This window comes from Phoca vitulina, unplaced genomic scaffold (genome assembly GCF_004348235.1).
Source record: "Phoca vitulina isolate PV1807 unplaced genomic scaffold, GSC_HSeal_1.0 scaffold32, whole genome shotgun sequence".
In the NCBI taxonomy this organism is placed as follows: Eukaryota; Metazoa; Chordata; class Mammalia; order Carnivora; family Phocidae; genus Phoca; species Phoca vitulina.
Window position 1 is genome coordinate 7577146 of NW_022589735.1, and position 18253 is coordinate 7595398.

At 55.7% G+C, this 18253-nt stretch overlaps 1 protein-coding gene across 3 annotated transcripts; it reads left to right on the forward strand.

The window, feature by feature from the left end:
• The first annotated feature begins 522 nt into the window (after positions 1 to 522).
• Positions 523 to 7824, forward strand: IRF1 (interferon regulatory factor 1). Of its 3 annotated transcripts, none has more exons than XM_032425230.1 (10): positions 523 to 792; positions 1836 to 1927; positions 3216 to 3315; positions 4113 to 4289; positions 4403 to 4452; positions 4560 to 4692; positions 4879 to 5001; positions 5388 to 5437; positions 6340 to 6475; positions 6798 to 7824. In XM_032425230.1, the coding sequence occupies exons 2-10, from the start codon at positions 1841 to 1843 to the stop codon at positions 6908 to 6910; spliced, it is 969 nt and encodes a 322-aa protein (XP_032281121.1). In that variant the 5' UTR covers positions 523 to 792; positions 1836 to 1840; the 3' UTR covers positions 6911 to 7824. The 3 variants fall into 3 exon arrangements, with proteins under 3 accessions (XP_032281121.1, XP_032281122.1, XP_032281120.1); XM_032425231.1 differs by lacking the exon at positions 523 to 792 and adding an exon at positions 1017 to 1064; XM_032425229.1 differs by lacking the exon at positions 523 to 792 and adding an exon at positions 1099 to 1276.
• Positions 7825 to 18253: the final 10429 nt, after the last annotated feature.

Genomic DNA, 18253 nt, shown 5'->3' on the forward strand with positions numbered 1-18253 from the left:
TGGTCACCCCTCAACAAGAGGGGGGCGGAGTATGAGGGCCCAGACCCTTCCTTCTCGGCACTCCATTAGCAGGCTTGAGGAACCAGGCTAGTTTACGGAGAATCAATCCCGGTATGTTCACTCTGAAGAGGACGGCAGGTGCCCGGGTGACCTCCTCACCTGCGCTCAGAAGACACGCATCCCGGGAGAGGAGGGTGAGGAGATGGCCACAGGACCGAGCAGGCCGGGAGAATGCGGAGTGAGGGGAGTAACTGCGGGCCGGGGGCGTTCGGCTTTCCAGGACAGCTCTCTCCCGGGCTAGCTGGTGTGGGGGTGGAGTGGGAGCGGACGGGGCGGGCCCGCGGTCGCCCCAGGGCGGCGGCGCCGGGCCGGAGGGGGTGGGGAGGAGCAGCCGCCCTGTACTTCCCCTTCGCCGCTAGCTCTACAACAGCCTGATTTCCCCGAAATGATGGGGCGGCACCGACCAATAGGCGCCCTCGCGGCTCTTTAGGAGGCGGGGCCGGGCCTGGGTTGGGGGAATCCCGCTAAGTGTTTAGATTTCTCGCCGGCGCCGCTGCCCGGGCAGAGCGCGCCACTCCTTCGTCGAGGCAGGACGTGCGCCCAAGCCCGCCCGAGCAGAGGCCAGCGGGAGCCGTGCCAAGCCAAGGCCAGCCGTGCCCAACGGCCCCTCGACCCGGGCATCCTCTGCCTTCCCGCCGCCGCCTCCCGGAATTGCGCTCCCAGCGCTGACACCGCTGCCCCAGCCGCGCGGGGACCTCCGGGCGCCGCCGCTGGATCGCGCCCGCTGCGGAGGTGAGCCCGCCTTCGCCGCGGGGGGGGACCGGTGGCGTCGAACAAAGGCGCGCGGGGCACCAGGAAGTGGGGGCCGACTCACCCCAGCGGGGAGAGTCGCGGGCGCGCGGCGTTGCCTGGGCCCCCGCGCGGGCTCGGGAGGGCGCTGGAGGAGCGGCAGCGCGGGGAGGGCGGGCCGCGCGGCGTGGACCGCCCACGAGCCGAGGTTGCCGGCGCCCGGCCGCTGTCGCAGATCTCTGTGCGCGGAGCCACCCGGGCCTCTGGGTGGCTCGGTAGGTTTGTCGCGCGCATCCGTGAGCGCTGCCGGGGACTCGAGTGTACGTCCGCGCGTGGGCGCCCCGTGCTCCCCGCGCGGGCTTTCGGCGATCCCAGCTCCGCGCCCAGGCCTTAGGTTTCAGGCTGTATGTGCAGGTGTTGGGGGGCTGGGACCTGCTGCCGGGGATGGCTGGCGGACCTGCTGGGGCTACGGGAAGAGGCGCCACAGGTGTTCCTTCGGCTACTTCGCGGAGGAGGGGAGCCAGGCCGGGAGGGGTACATTGTCTGGGAGCAGTGTAGAATAGATGGGGGTGGGGGGTGACGGGGAGAGTGCAGGGTGACAGCTAGTGGTAGTGGCAGCAACTCAAGTACTGGAATTTATTGGCATCAACCGAAAGAAGCCTCTCCCTTCCCAAAAGATCTGAATTTGGGGAGGAAAGTTCTGGTATTAAGATATCTGTGTATTTTATCTGTTTTTCCTGCACATAAATCCTGAAACTATCACTTGCATGCCTGCCTCCTCCCAAGAGTGTTTAGAGGAGTGTGGGGGAAGGGGCTTAAGTGTTTTTGCCCGAGATGATGACAGTATTTGGAGGGCAGTTTTGTAACAGTAAAAGCCCCTTCCCCCATGATTGTAGTACTTGGTACCTGATGGAAGGCAGAGGAAAGTAACTGAATGACCTTGGCAGGGGGAGGGGGTGGTGGGGGTGGTGAGGGGTGGCCGGCAGGTAGTGCCTAAGGGGCTGCTCTACAGACTCCAAACAGGAGCCTCTGTTTTCTCTTCACAGCCAACATGCCCATCACTCGGATGCGCATGAGACCCTGGCTAGAGATGCAGATTAATTCCAACCAAATCCCAGGGCTGATCTGGATCAATAAAGTGAGTGTAACCTTTTGGGTTTTTCCGCCACTATTTTAACACATGTTCTTTGGGGGACCAAAGCTTCAGATGCAGCTCAAAAAGGGAGGTGATGGGGAGGAGGCAGATGTGTTACCCAGTGGGTCCTGCATGCAGGGAGTATGCAAGGCCCAGCCTTGGACGCACTTGGCCAACTTCTGCCTTCCTTCCTTCTTCCGCACGGACAGGGCACTCTCCTGAGGGCCCTGACCGTTTCTAGCAGCAGGACCCTCCCAGCATCTGCAGAGCCAGGGTTCTGATCTCTTCTGAGGGAGACCCCTACAAACACACAGCATCCTACAGGGTCCCAGTCAGACAGGAGACAGGGAACTGGGCACTACCGGCAAGAAGAATGGCTGGTTCAGCAAGGGACCCAAGAATTGACCTCGCACTGTTGGCCCAGGCCCAGAAAACCTCATGCCGTTGCACAAAGGGCAACACAGACCCTGCAGACTTGGAAGTAATAATAACAGTCATAACGATAGCTCATGCTCACTGTACACTCCCTACGAGCGAGTGTGACACTGTGCTAAGTCTGTTACACTGTGTCATTGAATCGTCACAGTAGCCCCGTGAGGTAGATCCTGTTAATATCTCCATTTTCTGATAAGGAAACTGAGGCACTGAGAGGTAGACAGTGAGATCACACAAGAAGTGAGAAAGCCAAGATTTGAACCTGAACAGTCAGACTCAAAGATCCAGAGTGTTAACCACCAGTAATAATAACAGTGAGACTTAGTCTTTATATGTGTCACTGTGATTTCTTGTTTCACAGAAACCAGTGAGGGACCAGGAGGTATAGTGACGGTGCCGACGTCACGCAGGTAGTCAGCATCCAAGGCTGGCCCGGGGCTCCCTCGGGTATATGGCCGGGAGCCCTTGTGTAGGAGCCGGCGGCCCCAGGTGTCCTAAGCAGCCCCGTAGATTGGATGGAGTTCTTACCTGCTTGTTGGTGCTGAAAGCCAGAGAGCATCCCAAGGTGCCCTGTACGGGTCCCAGCACATCTGTAACAGGCAGACGGAGGTCTTTGCTGAGCTGGTGTTGCCATAGCTCCTCAGAACCCAGAGCCCCTTCTGAGAGATCGAGAGCGATAGAGTAGTCTGTTTAAGCCATTCTCAGGATGGGTCAACCCAAGCCAGATGTCAGGGTGAAAAGGGGAAGTCAGCCTTTTCCCAGACCTGGGGGGCTGGGCAGACTCATGCAAAAGGCCTGTGGCCTCTGAGCTGACACAGGCTTTGTATGTGTGTGTGTGTGTGTGTGTGCCGTCCAGGAGGAGATGATCTTCCAGATTCCATGGAAGCATGCTGCCAAGCATGGCTGGGACATCAACAAGGATGCCTGTCTGTTCCGAAGCTGGGCCATTCACACAGGTGTGTGCCCTGGTCTCCAGCCCTGGAGGGGCCAGGGAGGAGACAAGGGGAGTCACTTCTGTTAACACAAAGGTTCTTCATTGGGGTCTCTGAGTTCCCTGAGACTGTGTACAGCATTTGGGGGTGAGCAGGGGGCAGACTTGTATTTCTGGGGGAAAGGTCCATCATTTCAGCAAGTTCTTAAAGGAACTTGTGAAGTCAGTATCTTAGAAAGTATGATTTCAGGGAGTTGGTGGCTGGATGAAAGCTCCCCCTGGCAAGAGCACTTGTGAGCCTGGATACTGAAAGAGACCCAGGCCTTTCATTTTCTTGATGTTCACCAAGGTCCTGGCCCAAGGCCCATCTGGTTAGCAGCCTCCTTTTATCCTTGAGGGTTGGGGCTCTTGGTCCATCTCAGATCAGTCAGCACACCTATCAGTAACTATTCTTTGATGCCTACTCTTTGTCCACTCCTGTGTTTGGAAATATCAGATAAACCCTAGCCCCTACTTGCTCTCTGGCTACTGACAGCCCAAGCAGGGAGACTGGTCATGGTCTAGCACCAATGCTGCACTTTAGGACATATGGGCCCTCTAGTGCTTCTGGCTGGGCCCTTCAGAAAGGCCTGCTGGATGTGTCTTGAGCCAAGCCCGGGCATTTGAGAAGCCCCGGGGCCTGCAGAGGGTCACCCAGGAATGCCAGTGGTTTGGCCAGTGTGGGTCTCTGGCAGCATGAGAGCTTCCTCCTCCCAGGCCAGGGGGCAGCTGAGGATCCCCACCCATGGCCCTGACAGTCGTCTTCCCTCTTTTGCCCACTAGGCCGATACAAAGCAGGGGAAAAGGAGCCAGATCCCAAGACATGGAAGGCCAACTTCCGCTGTGCCATGAACTCCCTGCCAGACATTGAGGAAGTGAAGGACCAGAGCAGGAACAAAGGCAGCTCAGCTGTGCGGGTGTACCGGATGCTCCCGCCCCTCACCAAGAACCAGAGGAAAGGTATCCAAGGGCTCTGGGTCCTTGGGAAGCTCCGAGGGAGGGAGGGAGGAAGTAAGAAGGGCAGCTGGGGCTGGTGTGCCTGTCCTGAGACTGACAGCCTATCTGCCTCACAGAGAGGAAGTCCAAGTCCAGCCGAGATGCTAAGAGCAAGGCCAAGAGGAAGGTGAGTGTGGTCCTGAGCTGCTAGTCTTTGGTCACCTGGGAGTCCGGGTGGGCAGGAGGAGAAGTGCCACAGCAAGCCTGGGCCTAAGCTCCTTTCTCCTGCTGCAGTCGTGCGGTGACTCCAGTCCCGATACCTTCTCCGATGGACTCAGCAGCTCCACCCTGCCCGACGACCACAGCAGCTACACCGCCCAGGGCTACCTAGGGCAGGAGCTGGAGGCTGAGCGGGACCTGACTCCAGGTGAGGCGGGCCGGGTCTGGCAGGAGAGCACACAGGTCACGGGGACGGCTCCTCTTGGGTCTAGGAGGGGGGCCCCATGCTTGCGGACGGTGGCCCGTTGGAGCAGGCAGCAGGGCCGGGGCGGCTGGGTGTCCTGCAAACTAAGAAAGCCCACGGTTCTGACCTGTGGTTTCTGCTGTCCTTCAGCACTGTCCCCGTGTACCGTTACTAGTACTCTCCCTGACTGGCGCATCCCAGTGGAGATTGTGCCCGATAGCACCAGTGACCTGTACAACTTCCAGGTGTCACCCATGCCCTCCACTTCGGAAGGTATGTGCTTTTGGGGCCTGGGAGGGGTTTCCTGAGGGAGAGAAGAGGCTCAGAGCTCCACCGGGCGCCCATGGAGCTGACTGTGTTGTGCCGGCGAGAAGAGGTTAGGGGCCAGGGGCTGCACTTTGCTCTAAGACTGCTCGTTTCCCCGGCTCCTCTGCAAGCCCAGGCTCCGGGGGTGAGGAAGGAAGCAGGGGGGTGGTGGGAAGAGGTGTGGCTCGAGGGTTCGGGAGGCCGAGTCACCAGCACCGTGTCCTGTTCTGGTCTCGCCGGGGCCGGCAGTTGTCTGCTGCGAGGCTGTGGGTGTGCGCGCGTGAAGGGCCGGGGTGCTGGTGGTGAGGGAGCTGCAGGGCCCAGCCAACCTCTCTGCTCTCCCCCACCCACAGCCACGACGGATGAGGACGAAGAAGGGAAGTTAACGGAGGACATCATGAAGGTAAAGCCTGCTCCCCCTCCCTGGGCACTCTTTCGAAGTGGGTGCTGCTTAGGGGAGAGAGATCCACTCAGAGCCGACAATCGGGGGGCGTAAGCAGCTGCTCCTATGACCGGGCTGCTGGCGGGTCCGACGGATGCCGCATGCACGGTGCCCTCCTTGGCTGCTGGGAGAGACACCGTGGAAGTGAGGGCAGGAGGGAGGCCTGCTCCCTGACTGGCTGTCCCGGAGCAGAGCCCCAGGGCCTGAAACGGCGCCGAGTCAGCCGCCAGCCTTGCCGGGTCCCTGACCTGCGTCCTCTGCCCCGGCACGGCCCAGGCCTGCTGCCCCGCTGGTTAGGGCTGGTTAGGGAGTGCACATCAGGTGTTCATATTCAGCCTTTGGGATCTGCAATCTGATGGGGTTTTTTTTCCCTTTTTTTTTTTTTTTTAAAGCAAATTATTCTCCAGGTTTTTTTTTCTTTTTCTTTTTTTCCTGTTTCACTTTTAAAAGTGAATATAAAAACGTTTCTGACGTAGTTGTACCCAGGCTCTGTTTCTTCAGCATGGAAAACTTGAGACCTAGCTGCAGCTCTTTATCTCGAGCTTTTCTAGACATCTTTTCTTGACTCAGGATGCTAACCGTTGCATTAAGCCACATTCCCAGTCGGTCTGTCCTCCCCCAGTTGAGGGGAAAGTCTTGGAAGATTCTGTGCCGGAGGGTAGATGTGGGAGTGGGAGTCCAGGGCAGAGCCTCCCTTCCCAGGCCCCCGTCGTAACCGCATTCCACGTCTGCATCCATCTGAGAATGTGCAAGGGGCCAAGGGTATGAGGCTGGCAGGGAAGCGTTGGCTCATTGAAGGCAGGGCCAGAGGATGAGTCTGCACTGGAAGTAAGCTGATGGCTTTCTTCCTCCTCTGTCCGCAGCTCTTGGAGCAGACGGGGTGGCAGCCGACAAACGTGGATGGGAAGGGCTACCTGCTCAATGAACCCGGGGCCCAGCCCGCCTCTCTCTACGGAGACTTCAGCTGCAAGGAGGAGCCAGAAGTTGACAGCCCTGGAGGTAGGAAGTTCCTGGAGCCATAGGATTTCTCCGACAAGGGAGAACCTTGCAGAGGGTGGGAAAGGGCTGGGGGACTGGGCCAGGGAGCAGCAGAGGCAAAGCATCTTTCTTAAAACCTTCGTGGTACAGACAGCTTGCGAACCAGCTGCTGCTCCCAAGCACTCAGGTTTGCCTAAAGATGAGGGGTCTTAACGTTGGAAGGGGGGGCGTGTGGGCAGCACAGGTGGCTGTGACCGTGGCCTGCCGGGATAGGGCTGAGGGGGCGGGAGAACACACCTGCCTTCACCCTCCGTCCTCACACAACCTTCTTCACATCTTCTAGGGTATATTGGACTGATATCTTCAGATCTGAAGAACATGGACACCAGCTGGCTGGACAGCCTGTTGCCCCCCGTCAGGCTGCCCTCCATCCAGGCCATTCCTTGTGCGCCATAGCTGGGCCCCGGCCCCCTTTTACTCCCCTAGGCGAGCAGGACCTGGCATCACGGTAGCTGTGATGCAAAGAAACAGGACTCCTGTGGGCTGCTTGACATGGCAGAGTATGACTCCATTGCTGAGCAGGGATGAGGCCTCCCTCCTTAGGACTGTGACCTCTTGGGGTCTGTCAGGCCAGGGTCTGGGCTCATCTTGCGGGGTAAAGCTGGCCCTGCCTCCTGGGAAGATGGGGTTCTGAGATGGACGTGTCAGGTGGAGGTCTCAGAGAGGAGTCAGCCTCCAGCTTTTCCCTCTAAGCCCAGCTGCCGAGAGAGGGTTTCGCTGTCACTGAGGTGGCCCAAGGGAACAGACCAGTAACCTCAGAAAAGCACAGCGCCGACCCCAGGGCCGGCTCTGCACTAAGAGACAATTGCACTAAGTAAATCCTGTTCCCAAAGAACCCCCCCCCCCCCGCCCCGCCCGCCTTCCCAGCTGAGCCCTGGGGCCTGTTCCAAAGCCAATGAAATGTGAAGGAAAATGGGGCTCTGCAGGACAGTGCTCCCTCAGCCTCAGAGGAGCTCCGCCCTGCTCAGGCTGAGGGGCTTGGGAAAAAACATGGCACTTTTTCTGGTGGACCTTGCCACTTTTCTGATCAGAGGTGTACACTAACGTCTCCCCCAAGCTCTCAGTCTTTCCATTTATTTATATCGTGCCTTGCCCCGCGCCCACCTGCCCCCTCAGGCAGGCCCCGGCAGCCCTCAGCAGGCCCTGGGAGGGAAGTGTGAGCGTCTTGGTGTGATTTTTAAAATTGGAAATGCCATCTAACCACTAAGTCATGTGTGCACATACATACATGTGTGTAAATATGTACATTTGTCTTTTTATAAAAAGTTAATTGTTTATAAAGGGTGTGGCCTTTTATTTAGAGATAAACTGCAGATGGTTTTACTTTTTTTTTTTTTAAAGATTTTATTTATTTATTTATTTGAGAGAGAGAATGAGAGAGAGAGAGCACATGAGAGGGGGGAGAGTCAGAAGGAGAAGCAGACTCCCTGCTGAGCAGGGAGCCCGATGCGGGACTCGATCCTGGGACTCCAGGATCGTGACCTGAGCCGAAGGTAGTCGCCCAACCAACTGAGCCACCCAGGTGCCCCAGATGGTTTTACTTTTGATAGAGACATTTTGATGGACTCATTCGGGGCGTCCTGCCTGAACTTGACTGAGGGGCGCACAGTGACATGCACCTATTGCAGAAGCCTTGTAGTTATGTTCACAGAGAAGATGACAGGAAGAGGGGACAATCCTAGCACAGAGACATGCTCATACAGATGCAGTCACTTGCCCCGGGCTTTATAACCAGGCTGTGAGTTGAACTGGGGCTCCGAGGCCTGCAGAGTGTTAGGTTTTGAGTTCTGAGTAACGTGCCATAGACTGAATGTCCTGCTAAACCCAAATCCAGGTGTGCTCAGATGCTACTTCGGAAAGTTAACACCTGGTACAGCACGGTCATGGGCAATCACCACAGACGCCAGCCCCAAACCGGTTCCTGAGGCCTGCTGTGCTGGGCATGACCTGTCCAGTTTCTGCAGTGATGGACATGTCCTCTCTCTCTGTACTGCCCACTATAGAAGGCAGGGGCAGAGTCCCATGTGCCAACTGAGCACTTGAAATGTGGCCAGTGTAATGGAGGAGCTGAATTTTTAATTCGTTAACATGTAAATACCCCCATGTGGTCAGTGGCTACCATACTGGACAGTATAGGTAGATACTGGACTGGGGACAGATCTGAGAGGCAGAGGTTGGGGTGGCTGGAGGACACTAGGGATGGACTCGGGCCTATTTACCTGCCCATCCAAGAGTATTTTGCTATTTTGATGGCCAACTACATTGGTGCTGAAAACAAGCCCTGCTGGGTACTATACAACAGGTCTATGCACAAAAGTGTTAGGAAAACCTTGGATGACCTCACATGGAGCAGGTTTCCTTCCTCCATTTCTCTTCAGGGCTCTGGCTGAGCTGAGGCACACCAAATCTGTGAGGGAGTATATTTGATCAGAAGGGTGTTTTGAAACCCGCAGGTTGGGAACGGCCACCATATGACAATGCCTTCTTCAGATGAGGCCTAAGCCAAAGGAATGACTGAGGGTGAGAGTTCATGTCTCCCCCACTCCCAGTCCCTGGCCCTGAGGCATAAACAGTAGCCCACAGTAGGTAGGCTGGCCCAGGGAAATCAGCTGATAGCCCTAGTATCATCTAGGCAGTGAGGTCATGGCAGTATGGGGGTTACTCAGGGAAGCCAAGCCCTGTGGATACTTCTCCCCAGTTTTGGTCCCAGAAACCGCTTGGACTTAGATCCCCTCCCTGGGCCCAGCCCTCTGAAAGGATGTGTGGGCCCCTGGTGGGGATGGGAAGGCTGAGTGAGAAAATGATGAAAAAACTAGAAAATGGGCAAGGATCAGTCTGCCATATCCTGCCAAGCTCAGGAAGTTTTGTTGCCTGATCTTGGACATGTCCTGTGAGTAGCAGGTGGCCTCCTGCCAGGTGGGCCTTTTGCTTGTGGATGCCCGGAGAGACCCCAATCTCAAGCCCTGCCCATTAAAAGATCCACCTGGATTTTTCAAGGGTAGCCTCACCTGAGGGTACAGGGATGGATGAGATGACCTTTCCCAGCTCCTCCAAGGCCCAGCCCTTACTGAGGAGAATTGGATTAAGGTGGCTAGCCTTCTGTGGCTTCTAAATGGGGGCTTGGCAAGGTCTTTAAGCGGGTGGCTCCTCTAGCTAAGGATGTCTGGATGTGGCGTGAAACCAGGTACAGCAGACTGAGGAGGGATGGGAGGGACTGCTTCTGACTTTTCTGCTCTCCTCTTGTCCTTCAGCCTAACCCCTGACAGTACGCAGCGGGTATGCCGAAGTCCCAGGTAGCTGTGGCAATCTTGCAAGTTCTAATATGTGAAGTTAGCTCATCACTTAAAAGCTATCAAAATGGGAGAGGAATTCCATCCATTAGCTTCCAGTCTCCAAAGCCAAGGCGGAGTCCTGACCTCTTCTAGCTCTTCTTATCCCAGGAGTCCTAAACAGTTGGGACCAACTCCTTGAAATGTCTAGGGAGGAACTCCCAAATTCTACCCACTCCCCATCACAAGGGAGCTGGGTTCTGGGGACCAGGCCTGGAGAAGCAGCGTGGGATAGAACCAGACCTTCCAAGCTGTCCCATCACACCCCGCCATGGACCTCGGCCCAGGCCTGACAGGGAGATAGTAACTGCCATGGCAGCTGACACTAACTCATTAGCCAGTCAGTGGCCGAACGGAGCAACATCAGTATAATGGGAGCCAAATTTGGGCATAACAGTTTAAGGTCATTCTTAGGGTCTGCCAATGCTTTTGTGGCTCATTCCCAAGAGTTTCAGTCTAAGCACTAATGGTGGAAACTCTTGGCTAAGGAAGCTAGGAAGTCAATGAAAGAACTGCTTTGTTGGAGTTGTGATAACATCGTCATTAAGGACCACTTTCCATTGGGCTAAAGTGGCAAATTGGGGCTTGGTCATACCAGCTAGAGCTCCTTTAAATTTATGGACATTTGGGGGCATTTCTGGTTAGTCATAGGCATTTCGTTGCCTTACTCCAAAGGTGTCACTTTGATTGGGCTGGTTTATTCATTTAGCTCCCTTGACAATAGGAAGAAAGAGAGAGGCTAATATGTCAGCTGCCCATAGAGAGGGTCATGGCGGCAGAAAATCTTCAGGGAAGACAGATGCAAACCATCCCTTCTTGATATATCAGTCTTCAACATCTGTCAGTGGGCTGTGCGCAAGATAAGAGCTTCCTCAGGTCTCTGGAAGTTTTAGGCAGGGACTGCCAAAGACAAGAAAAAGTCCTGGGCCTGCTTAGAGGTGGAGTCCTTTCCTCTGGGAGTGAATCCCGCGGGTTGGTGGGGTTGGGTCATGCCCAGGCTGTCATCCTCTGGGACCATTTGGTCTTCTTTCACACCATTTGCACAGATTCCCAAGTTGTCGTGTTTGCAGGGTACAGATTTCCTCAGCAGCCCTGTGGAAACACCCAGGGAGCCTTTGTCTCTTTCAGATGTAATGCCCTCACTTAATTTGGACACGACTAACCCTCCATGGTGAGGATGCATGAAAGTCATCGGACCCTGGCACTGACCTCTCCCCACTTAACGCCAGTGGTCACAAGGGCAGGAGAATGGGGAACTGGTGCACTCCCTCTGCCAGGATTAAACCTACTGGGCAGAGTGACGTCTGTCTTTGCCCACCAGGGATCTCTTGTGAGGCCAAGTCTAAGGCAGTGCAAGGGCATAGCTGGCTGGCCATGTGGTTTTCCTAGCTCCAGGCAGCTCCCAAGAAAACCATTTCTGCTGATATTCTGGGGGGCAGGGAATTGTAGAAGCAGCCCCCACTTCCATAGGCTCAGTGGGGAGGCAGGCCTAAGAAGTCCATGCTAACAGTTTAATTTCAGTTGGGGAGATGCTAGAGGTAATGAGGCAAGGACACAGGGACTGAGTACAAGAGGAGAAGCAGACATCCAGCCCGCCATCCCTCCTCCAGTTCCACAAACTCACAAAAGGGAAGAACTGGGAAGAACCTCAAAGTCTGCCTAGGTAATGACAACTCCGGTCTCAGGTGCTCACTGTGCAGCAGGGGCTGTGCCGACCCCCCCCCACGCACTACCCACCACAGCACCTTGTCTGCAGACCAGGGGAGCAAAGCTCAGCTGGTACAGGGCGCTTGCCCCTGATGACTCAGCTAAAAAGCATGGAGCCTGGATTCCAATCCACACCCGTCTGTGCCCAGAACCCAGATGGGTCCCACAGTATCAGATTGTCAGCAGAGCAGGAAACTGAGGCCTGGGAAGGACGTTCGGGAGAGGCTGCCTGGGGCAGGGCACTAGCACTTCATGCCAAGAGAGCATGTGGGGACACGGAGTGAAGGCAACAAAAGCCACATCCGCTCTGGACACCTTGGGACTCGGCCCCTGCCTTCAGCTCCCCTGCTCCCCCTCTTCCTAGGCAACATGGCTCTGCTGCTCCCGGCCCTTGGGCCCCAGTGGGGCGGGGTTTGGCCTGGTCCTCGAGGGAGGGATGCCTCACCTATGGCCTGGAGGCCACCTGCGGTTTCCAGGGGTGGGGCCCCAGGGGGATGGGACACAGACAGGCCTGTAACAGAGCCACCCCAGCGTGTTTGTGACCGTGCTGCCAACCGCAGGGGACTCTGGCCTGCTAGGCCTTATCTCAGCTGCTCTAGGGATCAAAGAGGATGTTTCCGCTGCACTTCTGTGGGAGCAAGGCAACGAGAACTCTCCTGTTCTCCTGCTTGAAACCAGACCCTCTGCTAGGTCCTGCCTGGGGTGCTCCGAAATCTGAACTCCCAGGTGCATCCTCACTTCCAGCCGTGAGACTGGGGTCACACTATGGCTGTCCTGAGTCTCAGCTGGCTTCTCGGTCCCTGAGAAAGTCCAGCACCCCTGGCAACCGGCTGGTTGCTACCCTACACTGGGGGGCTCTCAGACTCACTTGCAGGCTTCCTTCAGGCAAAGCCCTTCCCCGCCCTCCCAACGGCTGCCTAGACGGTGGGGTTCTCACTTCCATTTCTGGACAAATGCCTTGGCCTGGCCTGGGTCTCCTTCTCTGTCTCTGCCCTACTACTTCCCACTCACATGGTCAATCCTGAATCGGCCCAGCATAAGGGTAGGCGCAGTGAGTTCTTCCACAGAAATTACAAATACTCAGCTGCATCTTTGTGAAGAGAGGTGAAGGGATATGCCTGGGATCTTAGCTCAGGAGCAACGGAAGTGCCCAAGGCCATAGGAGTCCTGGGATGCGGGTGGTGGGAATTGTGTGCCAGGCTTTTCTGGGAAATTTGACTTCATGGAATGAGGGTATCGTATGGATACAGAGTTGGGGTTGGGAGATCAGGCAGGGAGAGGGAGGGAATTATTAGGCCAGAATAGCAGTCGCTTTCCTAAAACTAAGAACAATCTAGAAGTCATGTCACTTTAGCCACACCAGGGTGATGGTGGACTTCGGTGGGCACTGTTGACCTTGCCTGTGGGAGGTGAAGGGTAACTGCCTCTGCTGGGGACCCAGAGCTCCCCTCCAAATGCTCCTTCTGGGCTTTCCAGGATGGGGAGGAGAGCCAGAGGTGAGGGCTGTCTTCTAGGTATGGAGCCTGGCACTCCCAAATACGTGGGGGGCAGGGCAGGGCACCCAGAAGGGGTGCCAAACTTTCCAAGGCTGGTGACCATTCATCACCACCCTGCTGTCATTAACTGGCCAGCAGCCAGAGTTCTCGGCTCCGTAGACCATCTACCCCTGTTGGGGGTGGGGGCTGCCTCAGGTCACTCAGTAGGACCCCATTTTTGGTCTCTGGCCATCCCAAGACACGTACAAGGTGACCCGGGGTCCCGCCCTTATCTGATGGCCCCCACGAGCACAGCCTCACCATCCAGTGCCTGTCCCCTTCCTGTCTGCCATTCCCCTTGTGGTCTGTGGGGAGCCCAATCTCTCCGACCAGACTGGAAGCTCCCCGGGAGCAAGCAGCTCATCTCGTCTGTAGTCTCACAGGGCTGAGGCAGGACTGGCCCTCGAGAGCATCTCCTGGAAAACCGTGGGTCAGCATCTGCTGACCTGCTCTGTCCACCGCCCACCTGGCTTCTCTGAGCCCTCCCTTGCGGGACAAGCCAGGCTGGACTCTGGAGTGCAGGGAAGCAGGCTGACGGGCAGGGAGGACAGTCGGCAGCTGGCTCTACCCCTGCAGTAGGGCCTCGGACCGTGACCAACCAGCGGCCAGGGCCACAGGCTCCAGCGCAAGGGCCGCTGTGTTCCGCCATGTGGTGGCGCGTCCCTCAGCCGGACTGCTGGAGATGTGAAGGCAGTCACTCATTACTTTCTTTTATTAACAATGTACACGAGTAAAAAGTTTGATTATACAGAAAAAGAAACACAGATGAGTGAAGAGACACATTCATGAAAACCACCCGTAATACCCCATCCAGGTAATCAGGCTTTTACAGTTTGAGAGGCTCAGGCGCAAACACAATTGCTCACACCCCCCATGCAGGTATCTAGAAGCTCCGTCCCATGCAGACACAGGCATGGTCTCCATGTGTGGGACACGTCCACTGGCGACGCTGCAAGCAGGAGTCTGGACTGCCCAGCACTGGCCTGGGGCCCCTCCTCAGCCACAGGTCTCTCCACGCCCACATAATGTGCAGAGCTTGGCATCTAAAAGTCCAAAGACCCGGCTGTCCAGGCAGCAGAGGTAATCTAGAGTAGATTAGGAGGTACAAAGGGCCTTGGACGTAGGGTAACCAACGGTCCCAGTTTGCTGAGGACCGAGGCGAGGGATTTTCAATGCTACCACTGAGAAAGTCCTGGGTAAACTGGGGCGAGGCGGTCACTGTACTTGGGGAGCCAAAGGCCTTGTCCAGACGCTCTCTCTGTGCACTGCCCACCGGCCATCCTGTTGGGTCTCGGAACCCCCAGGCGTTCACCAAGCAGCTCTGGGACAGAGGCTCCCTCTGGGCAGCCCCCTCCAAGTGTTCCAGCCTGAGGCCCAGGGAAGGAGAGGGGAAAGGGAATGAGTAAGGGCAGACAGGCATCATCCCCTGAGGGAAGACGGCCAGGTGAACTCTGGCTGTCCAGAGCAGCCCGGATGCAGAGGTGGAGGGGCTCCGATACTTGGCCAGCTACCCCTCCTGTCCGAGAGCTGCCCTTAGACCTCAGGGTCTGAGACCTCACAGGCTAGGCTCTGGCCCTAGTTCTTAGAAAGTTCAGGGTCTCTGGGTGGGAAGTGCTCAGCCCCCTGGGGCTTTCCATTGCCCTGGTGCACCTGGCCTCATATCCTCCTCCGTGTCCAAACCTGCGCGTGTTGCCTGCCTCGCTTCTCTCTACCTAAGACTGGGAACAGAGGAGTCCAGGACAGGTTGAACTGAGCGAGAAGCAGGCAGGTGGGAGTGGACCTGGGCAGAAAGGACCTCTCTGACACAGGTGGGCACATCCTGATTGTGGTCTGGCTGTCTATGCCTAAAGATGAGGTCCTTGGAGACCCAGAGGAGAAGGCAGAATTATGGTCCACGGTGGAATAAAGATGTCCACATCCTGTGTGTAATCTGTGAATATGTTATCTCAATGGCAACAGGGAATTAAGGTTGCAGGTAGAAATAAGGTTGTAATCAGCTACTTAAAAGAGATTACCCTGGATTATCTGGATGGATCCAACGTAGTCACGTGAGGGTCCTTAAGTGGGGAAGAAGGAGGGAGAAGAAGCAGAAGCAGAGAGGCGGCATTATGTGAAAGCCATTGCTGGCTTTGAAGATGGAGGAAGGGGCCACAAGCCAAGGACTGCAGGTGGCCTCTGAAGGTTGGAAGGGGCAAGGAAACAGATTCTCTACTAGAGCCTCTGGGAAAGGCATGGAGCCCGGTTGACACTGTGAGTTTAGTCCAGCGAGACCAGTTTTGGACTTCTGACCTACAGAACTGTAATTTGTGTTGTTTTAAGCCCCTTAGTTTATGGTACTTTGTGAAGGCAGCAATAGAGGAAACCAGCTGAGGGAGGCAGCCGCCCCACGTCCCTTGGTTAGAGTCAGTCTCACAGAGCCCCCGAGTCTCCCTGTGGAAGACCCTACTCGGTTCTGGGAGTCACTGGGCCTCTAGAGTGCTGGGCAGAGAACGGGCCTCCGTGGCCTGGGTGGGTCAAGAAGGGTGGCTCTGCGGGACGTGTGTCCAGGGAACAGCTGCTTCCTTGAACCCACTCCCCTGCTCTGTGGTGGCGCTGGCTCTGAGCCGTCCTCCCAGCGTGGGGTTCTGTCCTTTCCACACACCCATTACACTGACAGCACTCTCAGCCTTTGGCTTCATTCAGGGAATCCAACTGAGCTCAGAAAAAGCTAGGACCGGAAGAAAAAAATTTCAAGGGAAAAATCACTCACTTGGAAGTCAGCCAGATCTGCATTAAGTCCCCACTCTGCCGCTTACTAGCCGCGCGGCCTCAGATGAGACCTCCCGTAGCCTCTGTTTCTGCTTCTATACAATGGGTGTAACGGCTTTCGTCTCACTGCCTCACAGGGGTGGTAACACAAGAGAAAACATGCTGCACCGACGGAGACGCTGTTTTTATTAATAAACAATAGCGATAAACCACATGTGCCTCTGGATGGAGTGGGTAATCACACATCCTGTGTTGGGGACGGAAGGGCAGGCACACTCATCAGCTCTGCTCTGCTTTGCCCACAGGCTGCACGCGGCCCGGCCTGGAGAAAAGAGGAACCCTTGTGTCTGTCGGAGGCCCTGCCTCGGAGCTCCCGGCAGACATGAGACGTAGCCACACTCTGCGGCCGGCACGGTGTCCTCCCAACCACCACGGACGACGGCTTTGCGCTTTTTTTTTTTTTCCTTCCCAAAGGAAAAAAATTTTCTAGAGTTTCTTTTACATTAAAAACAGTCCCTCCTTCTCATAAAAACACTCACATCTTTAATAGGGAAAAAGGAGACCATGAAATTATACACAATTCCAATCTAATGAATATATAACGTATAATTTTATGTGGACTACCTACTGGAAGGAACGGGTCAGAATACTAATGGTGATTGTGTTTGGCTGGTGGGATTATAGGTGATTGTATTTATTTATTTATTTATTTATTTACTATTTCTGTAACTTAAAAGTGCTCTACAATGACTTATAATTACTTTCACAGTCAGAAAAACCCTTACATACATGTATATATAAAAAATGCCAGGACTACCTTTTATAGGGCCAGAAGCCAGGGTTGAACCCGGTTCTGCACAGGTGGGAGTCGGCCCAGATCCCTGCCGTGGGACCCTGGAGACTCAGGACTTCCCCTGCCGGGCCCCTGAGGGCCTGGTGAAAAAAGAGGCTGGACAGGATGCTCTGGAGCGTCCTTTGCAACCCAATAATGAAGAGACGGCACCTTCCTCTCGCCCACCCCTGCTCCCTGCCCAGCTTCCAGGGGCTCCCCTGTGCCTAGAGAATTCCTTCCTCAGGCCTTGAGGTAGAAACCACCTCCCTCAGCAGTCTGCCTCTCCCAGACTCGCCCTGGGAGTCCCTGCCTGCTGGCATGTGCCTACCTCGCAGGCTGCACTTCTCAGAGCCCTGCCCTTCCTTGAAGAACAAAGCCTGGCGGGCCCTGTGCAGCCTGCTGGCCCGCACTAACCCCTGCTTCCCTCTGATTTGTGCATAACAACAGCTCCCATTTGTTGGCCCTTAATTTCAGCCCACACAGCCAATGTGCTCTCATTTAATCCCCAGCCACCAGCCACAGCAGAGATGAAAATGGGAACAGCACGCCCTGGAGTTGTGCAGTGTGGGGACCCTATCTGATCCTCCCCAGCCTCTGAGGGGTGTACTGTCACCCCTAGTTCAAAGATAATATAACTGAACCTCAGAGAGGCCAAGCGAACTCACCCACGGTCACACGGTCCGTGCGTGGCAGAGCTAGGACTTGATCTCTAGTACTTGGGGAGCCAAAGGCCTTGTCCAGCCCCTCTCTGCTCCTCCCCTCCACCCGTGGTGTCCTCCACAACAACTCCCACATTCATGCACTGGGGGGAGGGGGTTGTGAGTGGAACACACAGAGAGCACCCAGTGAATGTCTGCTGGTAGCAGTGCTGATCACAGTGAGCTACACCAGGGGTCATCATTCAATAACCAAGTCTTCCCAGAGTGGGCCTATTCTGTCCACTGCGATATTCCGGCACTCAGCGACGCCTGACACATAGTACATGCTCAATAAATGACACTGAATCCACGACTGTTCATTCAAAGAATAAACCAACAAAATAAATAATATGAGCTAATATCTACCGAGTGCCTACCACAAGCCAGCTCTCAGGGAGACTCCAGGTGAGCTGAGGGAAAATACAACACTGATGACAGGGACCATACAGCATGGGGTATAAGCTCACAAAAGTGTCTACGTAAAGGCCATGAGAACACCACAGAAAGAAAAATGATGAGCAGCAACCCTAAACCTTTCTACCATGTCAGAGGCCATACCATCACAGCTTGACCACAGCGACTGCCAAAGCTCACAAACCCGAATTGGCCATTTGCATCCATGTTCAGACTACATCTGGATACTCTTTGCCTCTCCAGGCTGGACAACTAGAATGCTGAGGGCTAGAAGACAAACAGCTGTAGAAACTGGTGATGTTTAGCTTGGAAAGACGGAGGAGGGTCGTCTGTAACACGGGACGAGCTCGCGGCCAGTGGGCATCAGCCCTGAGCACCCCCCGAGGAGGCCCGCTCTAGCTGCCTGGGCTGTCTGCGGACGGATCAGAGAAGCAGGGGGCCTGGTGGGCTGCCTCTCTGGGACCTGATGAGGCCTT